Source organism: Epinephelus lanceolatus, chromosome 19 (assembly GCF_041903045.1).
Source record: "Epinephelus lanceolatus isolate andai-2023 chromosome 19, ASM4190304v1, whole genome shotgun sequence".
Classification (NCBI taxonomy): domain Eukaryota; kingdom Metazoa; phylum Chordata; class Actinopteri; order Perciformes; family Serranidae; genus Epinephelus; species Epinephelus lanceolatus.
The window spans coordinates 38,490,254-38,509,524 of NC_135752.1; the positions used below are offsets into that span (position 1 = coordinate 38,490,254).

The window sequence follows — 19,271 nt, forward strand, 5'->3', positions numbered from 1 at the left end:
ACAACTTTTAAAAGAACTGATAAAAAAAACACTTTAGTGTATAAAAACTGAGGAAATAAAAGACAGTTTAAAACAACGTAAAACTCAAGTAAAATCAAGAAAGGCTTTCTCTCTTTGCTGCCTATCACAATAAGATAATCCTTAAACTTGTGCAACTGCCTGTTTCATAATTTATTTTTCCAAATGATGGTTCCAGGGTTCCCTAAACTCCACAATTAGCCGATGTAAGTATGGGTTGAAAAAAGGAGTTCGGATGTCCGAGCTTAGGAGCAGTCCATGAAAGCATCAATAGTTGCCACGATGACGTCATGCTGGGGCTGGGCTGAGAAACGATGAGCGGCTGGAAAAACATGTAACGGTGCAAAGACACGGCTGCACCCACCCACACCATCCTTTACTGAGCCTCAGTTCACCAGCGGAGACCAAGTAAGCTTCCACGACAACTTTCTACACACCTGTCTGCCTTTATTTATATTTAAACACCTTCTCTGTAGGGCGTTGTTTGATGCTAACGTGAAGCTAGCTAGCTTTGGCAGTTGGAGCGCATTCCAACAGGGACCAAAGCTCCAGACACCAGATATGACATCAAGAGATAAGTTTAAGCACTCTGTTAAATAACATGTGTGATCAAAATAACCTGACACTTCGATTTTTAACACGTAGGGTGTTTAATAAGAAGTGTTACTAAGTTAGTGGCTCCAGAGATGCAGCAAGTAGAGCCCAGCCCAGACACAAACAACACGGTGTCTCATCATCTGTTGGTCGGCCAACAAAGCATCAGCAGTGATTTATTTAACATGTAACGGGTCATGTGTGATGGTGTAAGGCTGGAGATACAGGAGGCTGAGGTGTTAGCAGATACAGGGGGACACAGGAGGGGTTTGACAGCTGTAGGTGTGCTTGTTGTTTTGGTCCTGCAGCACCGGCTGGGCAGGGGGAGCAGCACTGTTGAGGTAATGTTACAGCAGGTTGCTCAGGTTACCTGCTCACTGGATGGACTGAAACACACCTGTTTTCCTCCTGTGCTTAAGAGCTGAAAAAGATGCTACAAAACAGATATATATTTAAACTAAAACATGCTTTTATTGGATGGATATCTGTGGAAAATACCTGCAACACTGTCACTTGTAGAAGAAGTATTCACATCCTGTTCTCAAGCAAAAGTATTAATACCACACTGTGGAAATACTCCACTACAAGTAAAATCCTGCAATCAATAGGAAAAGTACTATTACCACTAATAAATATAATAATACACTGGATTTATTTAGCTCTTTTTCTGGATACCCAAAGACGCTTTACAAAGAAGAACAGCACCAGAACAAAGATGAAATAATCCATAAGATGGGAGACAATGCTAGAGAGGAAGAAGAAGAACGCAGTTTTGAAGAGGTGTTTTAAGGGATTTCTTGAAGTTGGAGCATGAGGGGGAGATTCTGATGACTTTAGCGAGGGAGCAGCAGTGGAGAAGGCCCTGTCCCCTCCAGGTGCTGTGTTTAGTCCTGGTGAGGAGGGAGCAGGACATTGGAGGAGCTCAGACAGGTGGGAGGAGCCAGGTTGTTGAGGTGATGTTGAGGAGTTTGAAGTGGATACGCTGGGGGAGAGGGAGCCAGTGGAGGTTAAGAAGGACGGGTGATACAGTCAGAGGTTTGGATGATGAACCGTAGAGGAGACTGTTGCAGTCATCCAGTCTGGAAGTGATGAATGTGTGAATGAGTCTCTGCGGCTGAAGAGGAGAGGGATGGACGGACGCAGGTGATATTTCGGAGATGGAAGAAGGCTGTTTGAAGTCATGCAATCAAAACCTTACTTCCGTAAGAGTTTGCTTCTTCAAAACATACTTAAAGTAAAAGTATTCATTGTGCAGTACACTGTTCCCTGTTGGTGTTTTCCGAATCAATATTCCTGCTGCATTAATGTGTATATGGCATTTTTCTGCTGTAGATGTTTAAGGTTGTGCTCATTTTAACTCCTTTATACACTGTTGGGTAGTTTAATGTGAAGCAACACATCGTATTCTTGAAGATCATCATGTTTGTAGCGTGGCTGTCCTGTGAGTGGAGTTGCAGCGGTACACGATATACCGTGCTATAGGCTAAATATTGACGGTACATCTGGTTATCTATGTCACTGAAAAAGAACGCTACCGGACAGAGTATCTCACCTTTGTTAATTTTCAAAAGAGAGATTTTTTACCCATACGTGTATGGAAAAAAAAAAAAGTTAGAAGTTTCAGTTATTATAAAATGTTTGTTCAACCAAAAAACATTCCTTTAAAGGTCATTGTTACTGATAATAATAATAGTTTTATTCTGTATATCGTGGAATATAGAGGCTCATGCACACCTTCAGAAACTTGTAGTGGAAAATGTCCATAGGTGGAGAAAAAGGGAATTCCTTTATTTGATAAACCACGGTTCAGTCACCAGGCCTTCACCAGGTTAAGCACCCTATTGTGTACGGTATTTGTGACAAAGCATTTTCCAGCTGATAAAAGAGGTTTTTTTAAAGCGTTAATTTTGCTTAAGAGGGAGGAGAATTTCCTCAGCACATGAAGGAACTCTTTATCCTTCAGTTTATCACAAACATTTAACAAAAATCTGGAGATACATCACCGGACAGGAAGGGGATGAAAGCTGACAGACAGATGTAGTGGAGTAAAAAGTACAATATTAGTCTAACCTCTGAGATGTGGTGGAGTAGAAGTATAAAGTTGCATTAAATGGAAATGCTCAAGTAAAGTACTACTGCGTCAAACATGTACTTAAATACAGTACGTGAGTGAGTGTAATCTCTGGTTCTGCTGATTTTATAATTCTTATAATTCTATAAACGGTCCCAGTGTGAGTCCAACAGTGTTACTGGCTGCTGAATCAGTGGAGTGCTCTTAAATGTAGCGTGTGATATGTAAAAACACAGCCTCTACTGCACTGTATGAAACATATTATCTGTGTTGACCTAGTTGCACTCGGAGTGAATCATCTGCTTTATGAATAAAATGGCCGCGTGGTCACGCTGCTGCTCGACACCTACGAAACAAGACCTGCGGAGAAATGAAGGTTTTACAGTGGATATAAAAAGGCTACACATGCTTGTGAAATTGCAGGGTTTGAAATGTTAAGACAGAAAGATCAACAACATAAATGTCAGACTTGTTCCATCTTTAATGTGAGCTTACAACAAACACAAATCCAGAGACAAATATTTTTTTACTAGGAATATTTAAAGGTCCAGTGTGCAGGATTTAGGGGGGTATATTAGAAAAAATTGAATATGATATAATCACTGTGTTTTCTTTAGTGTATAATCACCTGAAAATAATAATTGTTGTGTTTTCGTTACCTTAGAATTCGCCTTTTATGTCTACATAGGGAGAAGGTCCTCGTCTACAGGGATCACCATGTTGCATCTCCATGTTTCTACAGTAGCCCAGATGGGCCAAACCAAACACTGGCTCTAGACAAGGCCATTTACATTTTTGCTTTTTCGCATCGGCTACTGAATTATCAGCCCCTCTGCAACGAGCAGCCTTGGAAAAACACAGATTTTTTAACGTGAAACTGCTTTATTCAGTGTTTTTAGTGGCTCAGGTCAGAGGGTTTGTTTATTTCGGAGAGGCTGGATGAAATCTGCGATCTTCACTGACAGATGCCACTAAATTCCCCGAAATCGTACACACTGGACCATAAATTAAAGAAAACTAAAACACCCTGATCATAAGTCTGCACATCTTTTATAACAGGGGCTCTAGCTGTGTTCAAAGTTAACTAATCACATTCAAAATCATGCTTGTAGGTACGTAGCATACACCTGCCATCAATGAAAGTGATCCTGATTAAAACCAGTGAAGTCAGCTGTTGCTGTAGGATTTGCTGGAGTGTTTGGGGTTGCATCCTAATGCTAAAGCCATGTTCCTCAAAGAGTTAACAACGACACTGCCAGATCTAATTGCTCAGGACAGGGATGTAAAAGAATATAGAAGGCATTAGATGTACCATGGAGCGCTGTCAAAACCATCATCACAACCCTCCAGAGTTGATGAGAGGATGAGGTGAAAGCTAACCAGGGAGGCTATAAGGAGACCAGCATTAAAGGAACTGCAGGAATGTCTGGCAGGTGCTGGTACTCCTGTAATCTCCACATCTATGGGGAAGGGTGGCAAGATGGAAACCCTTTCTTCCAAGAGGGAACCTCAAAGCTTGTCTGAGTTATGCCAAAAGACCTAATCAGTCAATGCAAACCATGTTGTGTGATAGTCTGATGAGACAAAGGTTGAACTTTTCAGCTTTAATTCTTAAAGATATGGTTGGCATAAAAGGGCTTCTTGATATACCACTATTGAGGAAAATGGCATTATTTAAAAGTAAAATGTTGATATCATGTTAATAATACACACATGATAATGTTATGTAAGTAATGCAGCATCTCTTAGTGGTTCCCAACTGGTGGGTCACGGTCCAAAAGTGGGTCACGGGTCCATTCTGAATGGACCACAAGTGTCTGGCAAAGGTGTCAAGTTTGTAAAGAACACACTTTATTTTGAAGTACAGTGAATTTCTGGTACAGAGCTTTTATTCTGATGTGCCGTTTCTTGCTGTAGGGTGAATGACTAACAGACAGCTACTTGACAGAAGCCCCTTTTACACTGCCAGATTTTCGGCAAATGTTGGGCTGTTTTGCCAGCCAGCTGCGAGCGTTTAGACACACAGAGCCGGATTGGCGAGTTGATCCCAGGTGCCCAATTTTCTGCCTCGTAGGGTAGACATATTGGCAGTTTAAACAGACCGAAGTGCCCTTCCGCAACGGGAGGGGCTGTTGATGAGTTGTGGGAGGAGCTGTTGATGACGCCGCACGTGCGAGCCACTGGCGGTGGATAAACAGGAAACAGCTGATAGCAGGAATTAGCGAGCAGCTAGTAGCAAGAGGGAAACGAACTGACAGACACTGTAAAGATGAGCAACTGGGGAGACAAGGAATTGCGCGCCCTCCTTGTCCTCGCAAACGAAGAGGCCATTAACCGTCAGATGACGGGGACGGTGAAGGACGGGCCGACTTACGAGAGAGAATCGCCGAAGGACTGACCAGCCGCAGCTTCCCTCCCACGTCACTGTTTACGTCACACGCTGAGCTACACGTTTTGTTACTTGCTCACGCCCCCCATTGCCCCGAAAAAGGCACATTCTGTATAAACAAAAGTAGGTAGGCGGCATTTTGCTGCACTCCCCGATTTTGTTTTTATACTGCCAATGCTGAAAAAACACTGATTGGGCTTTCCTGCAAATCTGCACAACTCCTATCTAAAAAGGGCTAGAGACAGCAAACTAGCTCGATGACATGGCCAAACACAAGTATGACGCTGTATGTATTGAACTGTGTGGACCTTGAACTGATGACTAAGGAGAAATCTGGACCCTGTGGCTGGACCAGTTGGGAACCACTGTCTTAAATCATTTACATTTCTTTCTGTTGTCACTTTGTCTTCCTCCCCCAGTGCCATCTGGTTGACTTTCACTAACCATTAACTGTAATTGCTCTTTTGTACAGTTATGGTTGTAAACTCTCCACCAGCCTACACTTGTATTTTGAGTGTAATTCATTCACCACGGAAAGAGACAAAACTCACAATAAGATGATTTGGACTGATGGCAGTTTCCCCCCTCTATTATCTGTATATACCGGGATAATATTGTTATCATGAACACTTTTCGCCACAGTAATCTTGTATTTAAAATCTAATATTGTGCCAGCTCTCGCTCAAAGACAATACAGAGGAATACCCTACCCACTGTGAAGCATGCATGCATCATGCTTTGAGGCCAGCTTCTCTTCGGCTCGACCATGGGCTCTTTTCAAGATAGACGGGATAATGATATCTCCAAATATCAAGATATTGTAGTGCAAAACTTGCCGGCCTCTGTCAGAAAGCTGAAGATGAAGCAGAGTTTCTCATTCCAACATGACAAAGACCCAAAGCACACGTCCAAGTTGACCGCAGCATGGCTTCAAAAAATGAAAATCATGGTCCAGTCAGAGCTGAGACCTCAGTCCCATCAGAAATGTGTAATGACCTAAAGAGAGCTGTGCACAGGAGATCCCCTGGCAATCTGAAGGAATTTTAATCTGCAAACAAGGGTGGGACAACATTCTTAAGTCTAGACGTGTAAACTTAACGGAGACTCAACACTAACAAATGCAAAAAGATGCTTCCACAAAATATTAACCGGGCAGGGTGCATACACTCAGGGTGTTGTAGTTTTTTTTAATTTAAAATGTTCCTAATAACTATTTTTCTGTCTGGATTTCCTAAATGGATTCTTGTCTTTACATTTAAAGAACATGCAGTTTCATAAGGGTGTGTAGACTTTTTATATCCACTGACTTTGCTTTAGTGTCTGAGGTGGAAAATCAGCTTCACTACATTTCATTAGTTCCATAAATTCTAAGGTATTTGTTTTTTTATGGCTGTTATAGTAGAAACATTAGAGAGTCTAACTGTACACAACGTGACACGAGGTCAGCTGGGCTTCACATTTATTACATGGGTGATGATAAATAGCTTGCTAATATACAGTGGGTTGTGACTAACAGTAGGAGGTGTTTCGAGAGTGTCATTATAACAGGGCAGGGTTTAATATGTGGAGCAGCTCTCACAGATACTGATGTAGTTATGGGTGGAGTACAGTGGCTATAAAAAGTATTTCCCTCTCTTTTACTGACTCAGTGGATTTTTATTATTGGTTAGTTGGTCAACAGAAGAATGATCTCAGTTTTTTTATGTAGTTTAGTAAAAGTGCCTCAAATTCACTGGAAATAGCTTCTCAGAATCAGTTTTACTGCTATTTTTTATTTTCACATTCAGGGAATTATTATCCTTGGTATCTTGTTGTGTAACAATAAACACTAGAGAAAAGAGAGAGTATTTAAAAAGTCAAAAATCTTAATTATGAAATAGAAACTATCACAGTAAATTTCTGTTTTTGTTTTTTTTAAAAAATGGTTTAAAATGAAAACAGGTGTACAGTCATTAAAACAATAGATACTATATTGTGATCTGTATCGTTGATTTTATGTGATTATGAATGTAATGTTTTTGAGTTTTGGACAGCATTTGGACGAAACACAGATATTGTGATAGCAATGGGCAAATTTTCAGTATTTTTTAAAATTTTACCGGCCAAACAATTAATGAATTAATCATGGAAATAACCAGCAGGTTTATCGACAATAAAAATTAGCATTAGCATTAGTTGAAGCCCTGATGAAGATCAACTTGACAACTTGAACCATCACATTTGAGACTGAGAGTGAACTTTGTAATGACAGGAACAGCCACATCCATGTTTGCTTATAGAAGGTTTAATTAATTGAGTTTCTGCTTCTATTACCAAGCACGATGAAGGTATCTCTGACAAAGTTAGCTGAGAAAATATGGACTGTAATGAGGTTTAAGTCTCTGAAAGTGGTCGGCAGCAATATATGACTCACAGTTAACAGAATATAACATGAAATGGATCTTTTTTGTTTGTAAAACCATCTCCGTTAACTGATATTTAATAACAGTAATAATAATCTCACATAACATCCTTCTAGAGAGACTAGCTACCACTGGTATCACTGGTACGGCTCTCGACTGGGTTAAATCATATCTCTCTGGCTGTACTCAGTTCGTTCAAATTAGAAATTTCAGATCCAACTCTTTTCCAGTTCCTAGTGGTGTTCCTCAGGGCTCTGTCTTAGGTCCCCTTGTATTTATTATCTGTCTTGTACCTCTTGGCCATATCTTCAGAAAATTGGGCATTCAATTCAATTGCTATGCTGATGACGCTGGTTGGGGATTATTATTATTATTACAATTATAAAAATGAGGTATAAAATCATCATCACTGAGTCATCATCCGTGCAAGTCTCGATATGTGTGTCACCATTAAATCGGACCGAATATGCCGGCTTGAGAAGGAGTTTTCAGACAGGATTTGGAAGTAGAAAGGGAGGTGATGTCATGGGGGAGAGAGTTCCAGAGGCGGGCGGCAGAACGACTGATGGTAGTCAAGCAGGCAGATGGTGATGTGAGCTGGATTGCAAAACAGGATCTAAGAGTCGGGGAGGGTGTGTAGATCTGAAGGAGGTCAGAAAGATACAGAGGCGCTTTTGTGTGACATTCCACAAAAATGTTGTTTTCTGTTTCAGCTGATTCATGGGACTTTTTCTGTTTTCCAGTTCCCTTCACATCACATTGGGACTTTGTGGGGTGGTGGGGAAGGCCTATTCCCCCACCTTGATCAGGCCCGACACCCCACAGATCCCCCCGACACTATCCATGGAAAAACAAGGAGCCATGAGTACACCAGGCAAAGTCAGCGGGCTCAAACCCCCGAGCAAAATAGTCCGACCGTCTGGGGTGCCATCAAAGACGTCTCCATCTTCTGGTATGAAATTATTCAAATACTTTTTTATTTAATATCTGAGGAAATATTAGTGGATGATGCGATGAGTGTACGTACATACAACACAACAGGGAGAGACAAGAGAATGTGTTTGAAATACTTTGTAAACAAAGGGAATATCAGGCAGCTTTGAAGACGATGTGGGATGTTGTGTTGTTTGTTCTGACTAACCATTTGTCAGGGTTCATACGGGTAATCCTGGAAATCCTTGAAAACACTTGAAGCCTTTTACCGACCGACCCCCCCCCCCCCCCAAATTGGATATCAGATATTGATTTGACAGCACAGTGCTGCAACTTCAGCTGATTTGACTGATCTGATAAATCCCAGCATCACTGGTGTATCATAGCACAGTGAAGACAGAGAACACAAAATAGTTTTCTTAACAGAAATTAGTGAAATGCTGAGATATAGGGCTACTGATTATTTTTGAGGACAGTTTTTGCACATCCCATAAAATCAAGAAGGTTTCAGGACTCCTGTGAAGTTTTGGGGAGTTCTAGTATGGGTTGGGAAGCAGTGATGTATATAGTATGTACTGTATTTAAATATGCAATTTACCACAGCTGTAAGGTGCTGGAAAAGCTTGGAAATGCACCTTGAAAATGCTTGAAAAGTGCTTAGATTTGACTTAAGAATAAGTGTAAGAACCCTGATTTAAGGCCCGATCAGACAGAGCACTTTTTGCAGGTTGCAACAGATGAGGCATACCGCACTGCAGCCACCCAATCACCTGTCTTCTCATTTTATAAAATTAGACAATGAAATAACCCCCACAAATGATGTCGGGTGCTTCTCTGCTCTGACTTAAAGTCATCACAACTTGTTGTGATGAGGGCGCTCCTGCAAAAACACGAGGTGCATAGAGTGGAAAAACAGGAGGCGCACAGGAATGCAGAGTCAGAGAGCAAAAAGCTTCACTCTCATTGAAAACAAGGACGACAGTCCGTCTGCTTGCCTGCTAAAAAGCACACTGTCTGATCGGGGCCTTAGGCCGCTCTAAACCACAGCAGGGTGTCAATCAGATTACAAAGTCCATCCTTTAATCAGCCAGCAACTGTTGGAGAGCACACCAGAGAGATGTGGATGTGATCCTCTGACCTCCATGTCATGGGAGAGAAAACAGTGCTTATCTTTTAAGTGATTAAGCACCCTATAAACTTATTCACACTGAACAAAAATGTGAACGCAGCACTTGTTTTTGCTGTCTACTGCACTTCTGACTGCAGGTGCTTCAAAGCCAGTTCCTCCAGAGAAGTCCCCTGGCACTGTGACCTCCCCAACCCAGGATGGAGCGGCAGACTTCCAGGTCGGGGACAGGGTCTGGGTCAACGGCAACAAGCCCGGCTACGTGCAGTTCATCGGCGGCACGCAGTTTGCTCCCGGGCAGTGGGCTGGGATTGTGCTGGACAAGGCCATCGGGAAGAACGACGGGTCTGTGGCAGGGGTCCGGTACTTCCAGTGTGAGGACGGGAGGGGGATATTCACACGGCCGTCAAAGCTATCCAAGACTGCACTGCCAGAGAAGGAGGCCAACGGGAGGCAGGCCAGTCCGGCGCCAGCAGCCTCTGCACCGAGCGAGCCTGCACCTGCTGGCAATACCTCAACTGGTAACATCCTAATACATCAGTGAAAACAGGAGTATGAACTGTGTGTTTATCAGAAGAGTGAAGGTGTTTTTCTTTGTTCAGCTCAAGGGACTGGCATAAAGACTGCACTTAACCGAATGCTCACGTCCAGCGAGTCAGTGTCTAACATCTCAGACACAGAGTCAATGAAGAAGAGGAGGGAGCTGAGGCTCGGAGACCGTGTGCTGGTAAGAAGCACGATGAGAAATCACCTAATGTACTCTGAATGAATGATTATGTTAAAGTCATTTTTGGGGCCTGTGTTCCATGTCACATTTTATAAGACTAAGTATCATCAACAAAATAAGTCATAGTGGCAGGCCTAATTCCAAACTGGCCCAAGTGTTCGTGGAGGTCAACAAGAATTTATTTTACTGGTACAATTTGTTATAATATCATTCCATATACATTCCACGTGGTATTATTGTTGGCGCCGCGGTTGCAAAGACAACCACATCACTTTTTTTTTTTCTCAGAGCCTGGCAACCCCCAACAACACAGAGTGCACTTTGTCCTCCACAATTACTTTGGTTGTTCCACTGTCTGCCATTTCTGCTACTGGGGACAGTAACTGCAAAGAACTTACAGTGATGCTCTTCAGTAGCTGGGGACAACTACCGTCAGCTACCGGGGAGAAAAACAAAGGCGCTATCCTCTCTGCAATGGTTAATGCACTTCCTTTGTGCTGGATATTAAGTGTTTAATTTCCCAGGAGATTTTACCAGGTGGCAGAGAGAGTTGCATAGTGAAAATGAGGCTTACAGGGAACCAATCTAAACACAGATGGGGTCTTTATTCTATAGCCATTATGTTGTGTAGTCAGCATTTACTTAATTATGATAAGTTAAAGCAAAAAACTGTTGGAGTGGAGCGTGAGACACCGTATCCACAGAGTGACGACTTTAACGTTAAATAGAGGACTGAAGAACATGATTAATCATTTGGTTTTTGTGTGTAGGTTGGTGGTAACAAGGCAGGAGTGGTGCGGTTTCTGGGAGAGACAGACTTTGCCAAGGGGGAGTGGTGTGGAGTGGAGCTGGATGAACCGCTTGGCAAGAATGATGGAGCTGTGGCAGGCACCAGGTAAAGACCACTGACAGAGGACACATGTTTAACATTTGTTTTAACACAATCATGCTATAACCTGCGAAGAAAATGTTCCTAAAGCTCCAGTTTCTTCCTCTCAGATACTTTCAGTGCATGCCCAGGTACGGTCTGTTTGCTCCAACGCACAAGGTGACACGTATCGGCTTTCCCTGCACCACGCCGACCAAGTCGAAGAGCTCACGGAGGAAGTCCACGCTCAAGAGGAGCCCGAGCGCTTCCTCTGTCAGCACACTTAGCTCTGCCACCTCCTCCATCAGCGGCAAACCCAGCCGGGCAGGACTGGTGAGACTCACACTGCTGTTATCCAACTGTTTTTGAATTTTTCTCTTGACTTGAAAGAAGTCATTGCAGTTAGTAAATTCTCCATGGTGGGACTGCGTATCGAAAATTTCAAGGAGCCTCTGACACAGTTTAAACACCAGGTTGCACTTTGGTCTGGAAGACAGTATCAGATAACATGTAAATGTTTAAGTCACTGTATCCTTCTCCTCCTTCCAGCTGACGGAGACATCTGCTCGGTACGCTCGTAAGATCTCTGGCACCACAGCGCTGCAGGAGGCTCTGAAGGAGAAGCAGCAGCACATCGAGCAGCTGCTCGCGGAGAGAGACCTGGAGAGATGTGAGGTGGCGAAGGCAACCAGCCACGCAGGGGAGGTGCAGCAGGAGATGGTTCTGCTGAGGAAAGGACGGGATCAGGTCAGATACATGCACACGTAAAATGAGACAACAGATAAATGAATATGAAGTAATTTCGCATTTTCATCCAGGCCTTTTTTTGTTTGTCCAACACAACTCATTTATCAGGAATGACGTATATTTTTTGCCCTCTCTTTTAAGTTTCACGTTTCTCTAGAGAATTTGAAAAAAAGAAAAACTCTAGTAGTGGAGATGAATGTGACAGTCACCTAGCTGTTGTTTCAGAACCATGGACAGCACTGTTATTTGTGTGTGGGTGCGGTGCTGTCCACAACACTGAAACAGAGCAAAGGAAAGACAGATAAGCCCTGTTTCCACCAAACACTTTCAGTACAGTACCTTCAGACATGGTACCTAGACCCTCGGTGTGTTCAGACAGTCCTCTTAAATGTGGGCGGGGTTGTTGTCACTCACTGCTCCGTCCAGCACTCGCTGTATTTCCTCATCAGCGGTGACACAGATGGAAGTCTGCACCTGGTTTATCGTCCACAGAACGAGGCTGCACGCCCACATTTTCACAACAAAATAGAACAGGCTGCAGTGAGAGTCTCTCTCCATGGGATATTTAAAAATAGCAGCTTTGTGCATTTAGTCCTTCTCAGGCAAGCTCAGGGGTTTAGTGTTGCTGTAGCCCACAGGAAGTGAGGATTAGAATATATGACCTTCACATAATCTGCTCCAAATTAATCTATATTTTTAAAGTCATTACTAAAAGTATGTGTCATATAAAAACTAAAGTGATGCTCAAAGTTGTCACAGTGAAATTTAAGGTGTGCTGATGGATTCACGTCATCAACTCATGCATTGAGTAACATTACAAGTTAACGTTCCACCTTAAAAGTTGCCGGCAGTCGGCCCAGTGAATAAAGTTATTTTTTCTCTTTCATTTTATAGTTGTAGTTTACTGATGTATGAACAGAGGTTACATAAAACCAGAGTGAGCGTCCTCTACTGACCAATCAGACTGCAGGGTTTCTAGCTCCACCTTTTAGTACCAGATCTGTGTGCTAGGTACCCCAACAGAGGGGGGACCAAACATGGGGACGCTAAGGAATGCTTCTGTTGGGACCATCCACAACTTTACACTGTGGAGACAGAAAAAAATGTAGCGAACAGAACTGTACCATACTGCTTGGTGGAAACAGGGCTATAGACAGACAGACAGAACATATCACTTTGTTCAGTTTCTTAGCCTGCTTGTTTTTTGTTGTTCGAAATACAACTTTCGTCCCTAGTTCCATTTACCCCGCTCAGTTATAGCAATCCACAGAGAGTAAGCTGCAAACAGCTGTTTCTATGCGCCTCCCCCTGCTGATTTTGATTCTGAGAATTGTTAGTAAATTCAAAATATATTTAATGCTCTACTAGACTGCTCTGATTAATAAATGTATTTGAAACAGTAGTCTTGTGCTGCTGTTATTCAGCCTTGCTGAGGCTATATCCTGGTGAAATCAATGAGTTTTATGTTATGAAAATAATTACCCCCTCACAAGTTTTAACAGCCCCCTCAGTCACCTCACCCTGGTGCCTGGTCTAAATCAGGAGAACTGCTTAAACCAATTTGTTTGTGTGCATTCACTGAGTCAGCTCATGCTGAGTGTTCTTCATTCTGTGTGTTTGTAGTATGCAATGGAGATGGAGGCAAAGTTGGACCAGCTGCGTTCACTGGTGGAGGCAGCAGATCGAGAGAAAGTGGAGCTGCTCAACCAGCTGGAGGAGGAGAAGAGGTAAGTCTGACTCCACCTATGAACTGCACATGACAGGGCAGCAGACAACAGGTATTTGCACACCAAGTCCGTATTTCTATGTATGCGTGATTTTAATCCATCAACTGACCTTGCACGCTGAGTACGATGTATTTTGTTATTCTATCTGTTGTGAATATTTGCAACACTAGACAAATGGAAAGACACATTTCTTATTTTGCTTCTCCACTGGAGGTTCCTCCCTGGCTGTCACCACTCTCTGCCAGCGCCTTACATTTGGCACTGCAGCTAATTGAAAAGGCTGAGCTGTCCTCTTTGACTGTCTCGACGAGGGTTGCAAATTGTCAGCACTTTCCTTAACTGATTATAGGTGACAATAAACTATCAGTAATGTGATTGATTGTGATTTAAAAAGAACATTAAAACTTTGTTCAGACCAAACAATAACAAACAAGTTCTGTTTTCTCAATCAAAGCTCACAGAGACATGTTGAATATTCTCTGACAGCATTGCAGCCTATGAAACATATAAAGACATACAGGCCAAGACATGTGAAACACATTGAACTTAACTGAAAAATGCTTCGCCTTGCCTGCGTCGTTTTCTGGTGTTGCCGCCACACTTTTCTTTGAGACCCTGAAATGGCCGCCTTGTCATATCATAGTTACACTGTGCCCTTTGTTTGCTAATGCTAGTCATTGAAACACACTTTCAAAATGCACAATTCTACTGATATGTAGAATTAAATCGGAGACTTAGCATTGTTTATATTTCGGAATCAGAGCATTTGTTCAATTGAGATTCACATGTCCGATCAAATTCTTGACGACCAGTTGATCCTTTGTAAAGTCCCTACCTTCGAACGCAGACCAGCCAATCATAGCATAGCATCGAATAGCTCAGACAAGAGTCCGACAGCAACACAGCTGTGCTCCATTGACTCTAATGCAGTCGTTTCAGATTTCCTTCATTTTCAGGCTGGTTTTGTGGATGTGGAGCTAAATGTTGTGCCTGGGGCACGTTGTGTATTAATGATACTCGTTACCTGGAGAGGTTGGAAAAAGATATACGTTTCTTCCCTGTTCCAAAACCAAAATCAGACCCTGAAAAGTGTCGGGTTAGCTAGCTAGCTACTGAAGATATAGCCTACTGAATGTATACACATGCTGCTTTTGCTTTGTAATGATTATAACAGTGAAACAAAGACTGACCCTGCTGTACAGGAACCAGTGAAGGGAAGCAGGGAAACTGATATTGAACTGATATATCACAGTGTGTGCAGATGAATGTTGTTAAGGGGCATGGCTTAGTGAAAGGTCAATCGATCATGGATTTATTGTTAGCATCCCTCGTCTCGACACTGCTGTCCTCTCTCAGTCTCTCTCTGTCTGTGTATGGTCTTCATCCTTTATTACATCCTCCTCCTTGTCATCATCATCCACCTGTATATCACGGTCTGAGCCATTGAAATCAGAGTTATGAAATGATTCTGCGCACCCTGTTCCCCTCTTTTGTTGCGATATTTGTGTCCTGCAGGTTCCACCACGTTTTTGTTAACAACTCTTTATTAGAGTCTTATAAAGGCTCTTTACGGGTGTGAAGAGACACAGAAAATCAAACCTGTTCCCCGTGCAACAGTTTTAGACAAAAAGTACGCAAAGGTCTTCATGTGTCCAGTTGGAGAATATTTTATATTTGTCCCTGTTTGACAGAAAAGTGGAAGATCTGCAGTTCAGTGTGGAGGAGGCCTGCATCACCAGAGGAGACCTGGAGGTAACCTTTGGTTATATAATCTTCTTCTTAATTAAACATTTCTCTCACTCACTCCAGATATCTTCAGTATCTTTCACTTGTCAGACTGGATTGATTTTTCTCAAATTCATGTGTGAATTATTGACAAACTTGGTGTATAGTTGATTAACTTATTTCACATTCTCACTCAGTTCTTTATTCTGTTAAGTGACTTTAAAGTGTGAAACTACTGCTTTGCATTTTCCTCCAAAGAATAAATACGAGCTGATGATTCAGTCAATCATTCTGTCTCAGGTTTTTCCTTTTCCTTCGCTCTTTGAATCATTCATTTGCTTCCTTGTTCCGACGCATCTTTCTTCCCACTCCTTTTATTTATTCATTCGCGCTTAATTCACTCAACCTTTTCTCTCAGATTTTTTCACCCCTCCGCAGCACTTACACAGCCATCCTCTCCGCATCGTTTCATCCACATGCCTGTTCTTGAAAGCTGTTTTTGCCCTCACCTTCAGTGCTTTCATCTTCCTCTCTTGTCTGCATCTTCTTCACCCGTCAGAGAAAATTAGAGTTCAAGTGCTGGAATACGAGCAAACAAGTGTGACGAGAAGAGAAATAAAAGTGAGGAATCTGAGAGTCAGAATGAGATGATTGAAATAATTAACTCCTGATATTCAGAGCAGAAAGAGTGAATAACAATATCTACTTTTGTTTGCAACCAACTGATGTGACTGATCAGTGCTTTTCTTACTGACTGGCCTTCTCTTTAAAGTCTTGTCTTCTCTCTGTTCGTGGCCTACAAAGCCGGCATGTCAGTGCATTGGTGTTTGTTCTCCTCTTCTTCCTGCTCTCTCTTACTAACAGACGCAGACCAGACTGGAGCATGCCCACATAAAGGAGCTTGAGCAGAGCCTGCTCTTTGAAAAGACCAAAGCTGAAAAACTCCAGAGGGATTTAGAGGACACTAGGGTAATGCTGGCAGTCCCAGTCCTCCAGCAGGACTGAGTGATGTGCTTTTCCCTCCACTGGGTTTAATAATGATGCACAGACACAGAATATACTGAAGGAAGCACAGCGTGCAAACATTATGCAAATCACCAGATTTATCACAAGTTGCTTCCCTCATGGCCTCGGTTGCGGTTAGCCCTGACACAGGGACATTAACATCTCATCGGCCTTGAGCTTTTCTAATAACCAGGTCTATCATACTCAGAGTTATGCATGTGTGCATGGACGTTTTTTTAAATGATAGAGTGCCTGTGCTTTTGACGATGCCGGCCATCATTTTTCTTTTTCAGCACATCCCATGAAAAGACCAAAACGAACAATGTGTTTGTGTTTTTTACTCTTTCAAACTTCTCTTCTCTGTCGCACCCATACACAGACACACTGGTTTACTAGGGCTGGTCGGGACCTGATAACTTAAGGTATTGAGTGAAACAACCCAGTACCAAATAGTAGTGTAATTACAGTTGTCAAAGCTCCAGAAAAATTTACAACCTGAACTGGACCGACCTGTTTGAGTTTAAAGCCCAGACCTGGCCTGTCAGACATCATCACATAAGATACTAGGACCAAGCCCGACCCCACCCCTAGTCGGCTCCTAAGCCGACTGTGTGACAACACAAGACACGTGTCTCCAACAGAAAATGGACCTGATCACCGGCTCTCCACACTGTCCTGCCAGAGAAGCTTCCTGCTCCAGCCAGGAGGAAGGACAGAGAGCCTGGCATGGAGCTTTTTTTAAATATCTATTTTTTTTCCACAGCTTGAGCCGTACCTGACCCGGCCAATCAGTGTACATTTTTGGCCCAACTTTGTTCAAACCCGTCATGCTTTCTGGGGCCCGTCGAGCCTGGGTTGAGATTGAGAACTCAATCAAATCAGAGCTGTATTTCCTTATTCGAACTGTGTTTCATTTTCCTGCAACACTTAGATCCCTCGTCCGTTCGGATATTTTTCAAAAAATCCTGAGTAAAAACTTCAAATCTTTCATATGATTATTTGACATGTACACGTACTATAACGTCTCTTGTTTACGTTAAACACAGTTTAAACACACGTAGGGCTGCCACGATTAGTCGACTAATCGATGACTAATCGACTATTAAAATAATTGGTGACTATTTTAGTAGTCGACTAATCGGTTTGAGTCATTTTTCATAGAAAAGTACTATAAAAGTACCCCAACGTACTCTTACTACAGTTTTTTACGTTGAAATATTGGCAGCTTTACACACTCTCCTCTGACAGTGAACTAAAACCCTTTGGTGTGAGTATGAAACAAGACATTAGATGACGTAATTTTGGGGTTTGGGCAAGACAGACCGACATTTTTCAACATTTTAACACATTTTTCGATGAAATGATTAGTCGACTAATCGAAGAAATAATCGACAGATTAGTCGACAATGAAAATAATCGTTAGTGGCAGCCCTAAACACAAGTGATCACCTCACGGTTGTTAAAAAAGGGGCCGTGGCTTTACTGCAGTCCACTTTAGAAGATGTGGAACACTGTGATTGGCTTATTGACATCCCATTAAATAAGTCTGTGTACCTGGGTGGAGTCTGATGACAGTAATCATAGATCTGGTGGTCTGTGCTTGGTTTTTGGGGAAAATAATATCTTTAATAACAGAATAATAAAAATTCTTGATCTATCAGTTTTCTACTATTGTTTACTTCCATTGTGCATTGTGCAACACCTTCTGTTGATGACACATCCTTGATTACATCCTGATGGAAATAGGCACTCGATCACGAGACCAAAGTTCCAAGAGGCATGAATGAAACCGGTTTAAGAGCCAGAGTGGAAAAGAGATACCACTGCAACAGTGTGGCTCACTGATAAGATTTCAACAGCTTTTTGACAACGATGGAGCTCGATGACACAGAGGAACAAGATATGTCAGGCCATAGACACACACACAATACATTTATTGTTGGTTTTGGTCTTTTCATGGGATTTTTGTTGACAGTAAGAAAAATGCAGAACACTGCTTTCCTTTATCCTTTAACCAGAAGGTTCAAACTTTGACCAGTCTTTCTCTTGGAGCAAGACTGAATTTCGATTCTCTGTCGGTGGTTAAAACTTTCCTCAGGTCGTCCTGTGGAGAGGATTTTTCTCTCTGATGAATTAATTATTTTCAATCAAAATGAATGTGGTTTATTTTAGCCTGTTTTTATATTAGATCAATGACACAAGGTTTAAAGACTGAAATTCTTGTTTTAGAAAATCTTCTTGCATAGTGATGGGAATTGATACCAGTGCCATTATCAGTTCTGCTTATCAGTCCGATTCTTTATCAATTCCCTTATTTATTCCTGATCAATTTACAGTGTGGGGAAAAAAGACTATGCCTACACAGATTTTCAGCGTCAGCGCGACCGCTTTATGACCTCCAAGTCTGAACACAGTGTGGAAACAGAGTAAAGAAAAGGCACGCGTGTGACTCAGGTGTGCAGAAGCTTCGCTCTCAAACCACCACCAAGAAAAAATCTGCAAAACCTCCCTGTGTGGTGCTAATGTTGTTACAACAAGATATTTCCCCTCTGTAACAGACGTGCTGCCTGGTTGGGAAGCGGTGACACTCATGTGTAGAGTGACAAATTCATGGTATTCCTGGAATTTACACCCACGTTGAGTAGAAACCCTTGAAATGATCATTTTAGAGACATTACATGCAACACTGCTGTCATATTTCTCAGTGAAATGAAGCCACATTTGGACCGTTTCTTCCTCTCCACCATGACTCCTTGTTGTTGCAAGTTTCCAGCAGCATAGACGCATGAGTTTGACATTACTGTTGTGCAACTGTTAAAAAAACATGCCTGCATGGATAAGAGGAATTGATAAGCTTGGAGGTATGTGATTCCCATGGATCAGACAACTCTTTTTCAACTGGAGCTGGTTCTCACTTCCCATCCCTATTCTTGCAGGTG

At 42.3% G+C, this 19,271-nt stretch overlaps 1 protein-coding gene across 2 annotated transcripts in view; it reads left to right on the plus strand.

Moving 5' to 3' along the window:
- The first annotated feature begins 304 nt into the window (after positions 1 to 304).
- clip1b (CAP-GLY domain containing linker protein 1b) overlaps positions 305 to 19,271 on the plus strand; it is a 46,584-nt gene continuing 27,617 nt past the window's right edge. The window contains exons 1-10 of one of the 2 annotated variants that reach the window (XM_078161841.1): positions 305 to 426; positions 8,218 to 8,426; positions 9,674 to 10,054; positions 10,136 to 10,260; positions 11,031 to 11,155; positions 11,260 to 11,461; positions 11,678 to 11,875; positions 13,499 to 13,602; positions 15,294 to 15,354; positions 16,192 to 16,296. In XM_078161841.1, the coding sequence (XP_078017967.1) occupies positions 8,318 to 8,426; positions 9,674 to 10,054; positions 10,136 to 10,260; positions 11,031 to 11,155; positions 11,260 to 11,461; positions 11,678 to 11,875; positions 13,499 to 13,602; positions 15,294 to 15,354; positions 16,192 to 16,296 (1,410 nt within the window). In that variant the 5' untranslated portion in view covers positions 305 to 426; positions 8,218 to 8,317. The remainder of the gene's footprint in view (positions 427 to 8,217; positions 8,427 to 9,673; positions 10,055 to 10,135; positions 10,261 to 11,030; positions 11,156 to 11,259; positions 11,462 to 11,677; positions 11,876 to 13,498; positions 13,603 to 15,293; positions 15,355 to 16,191; positions 16,297 to 19,271) is intronic. The other variant, XM_078161842.1, reaches the window with a different exon arrangement.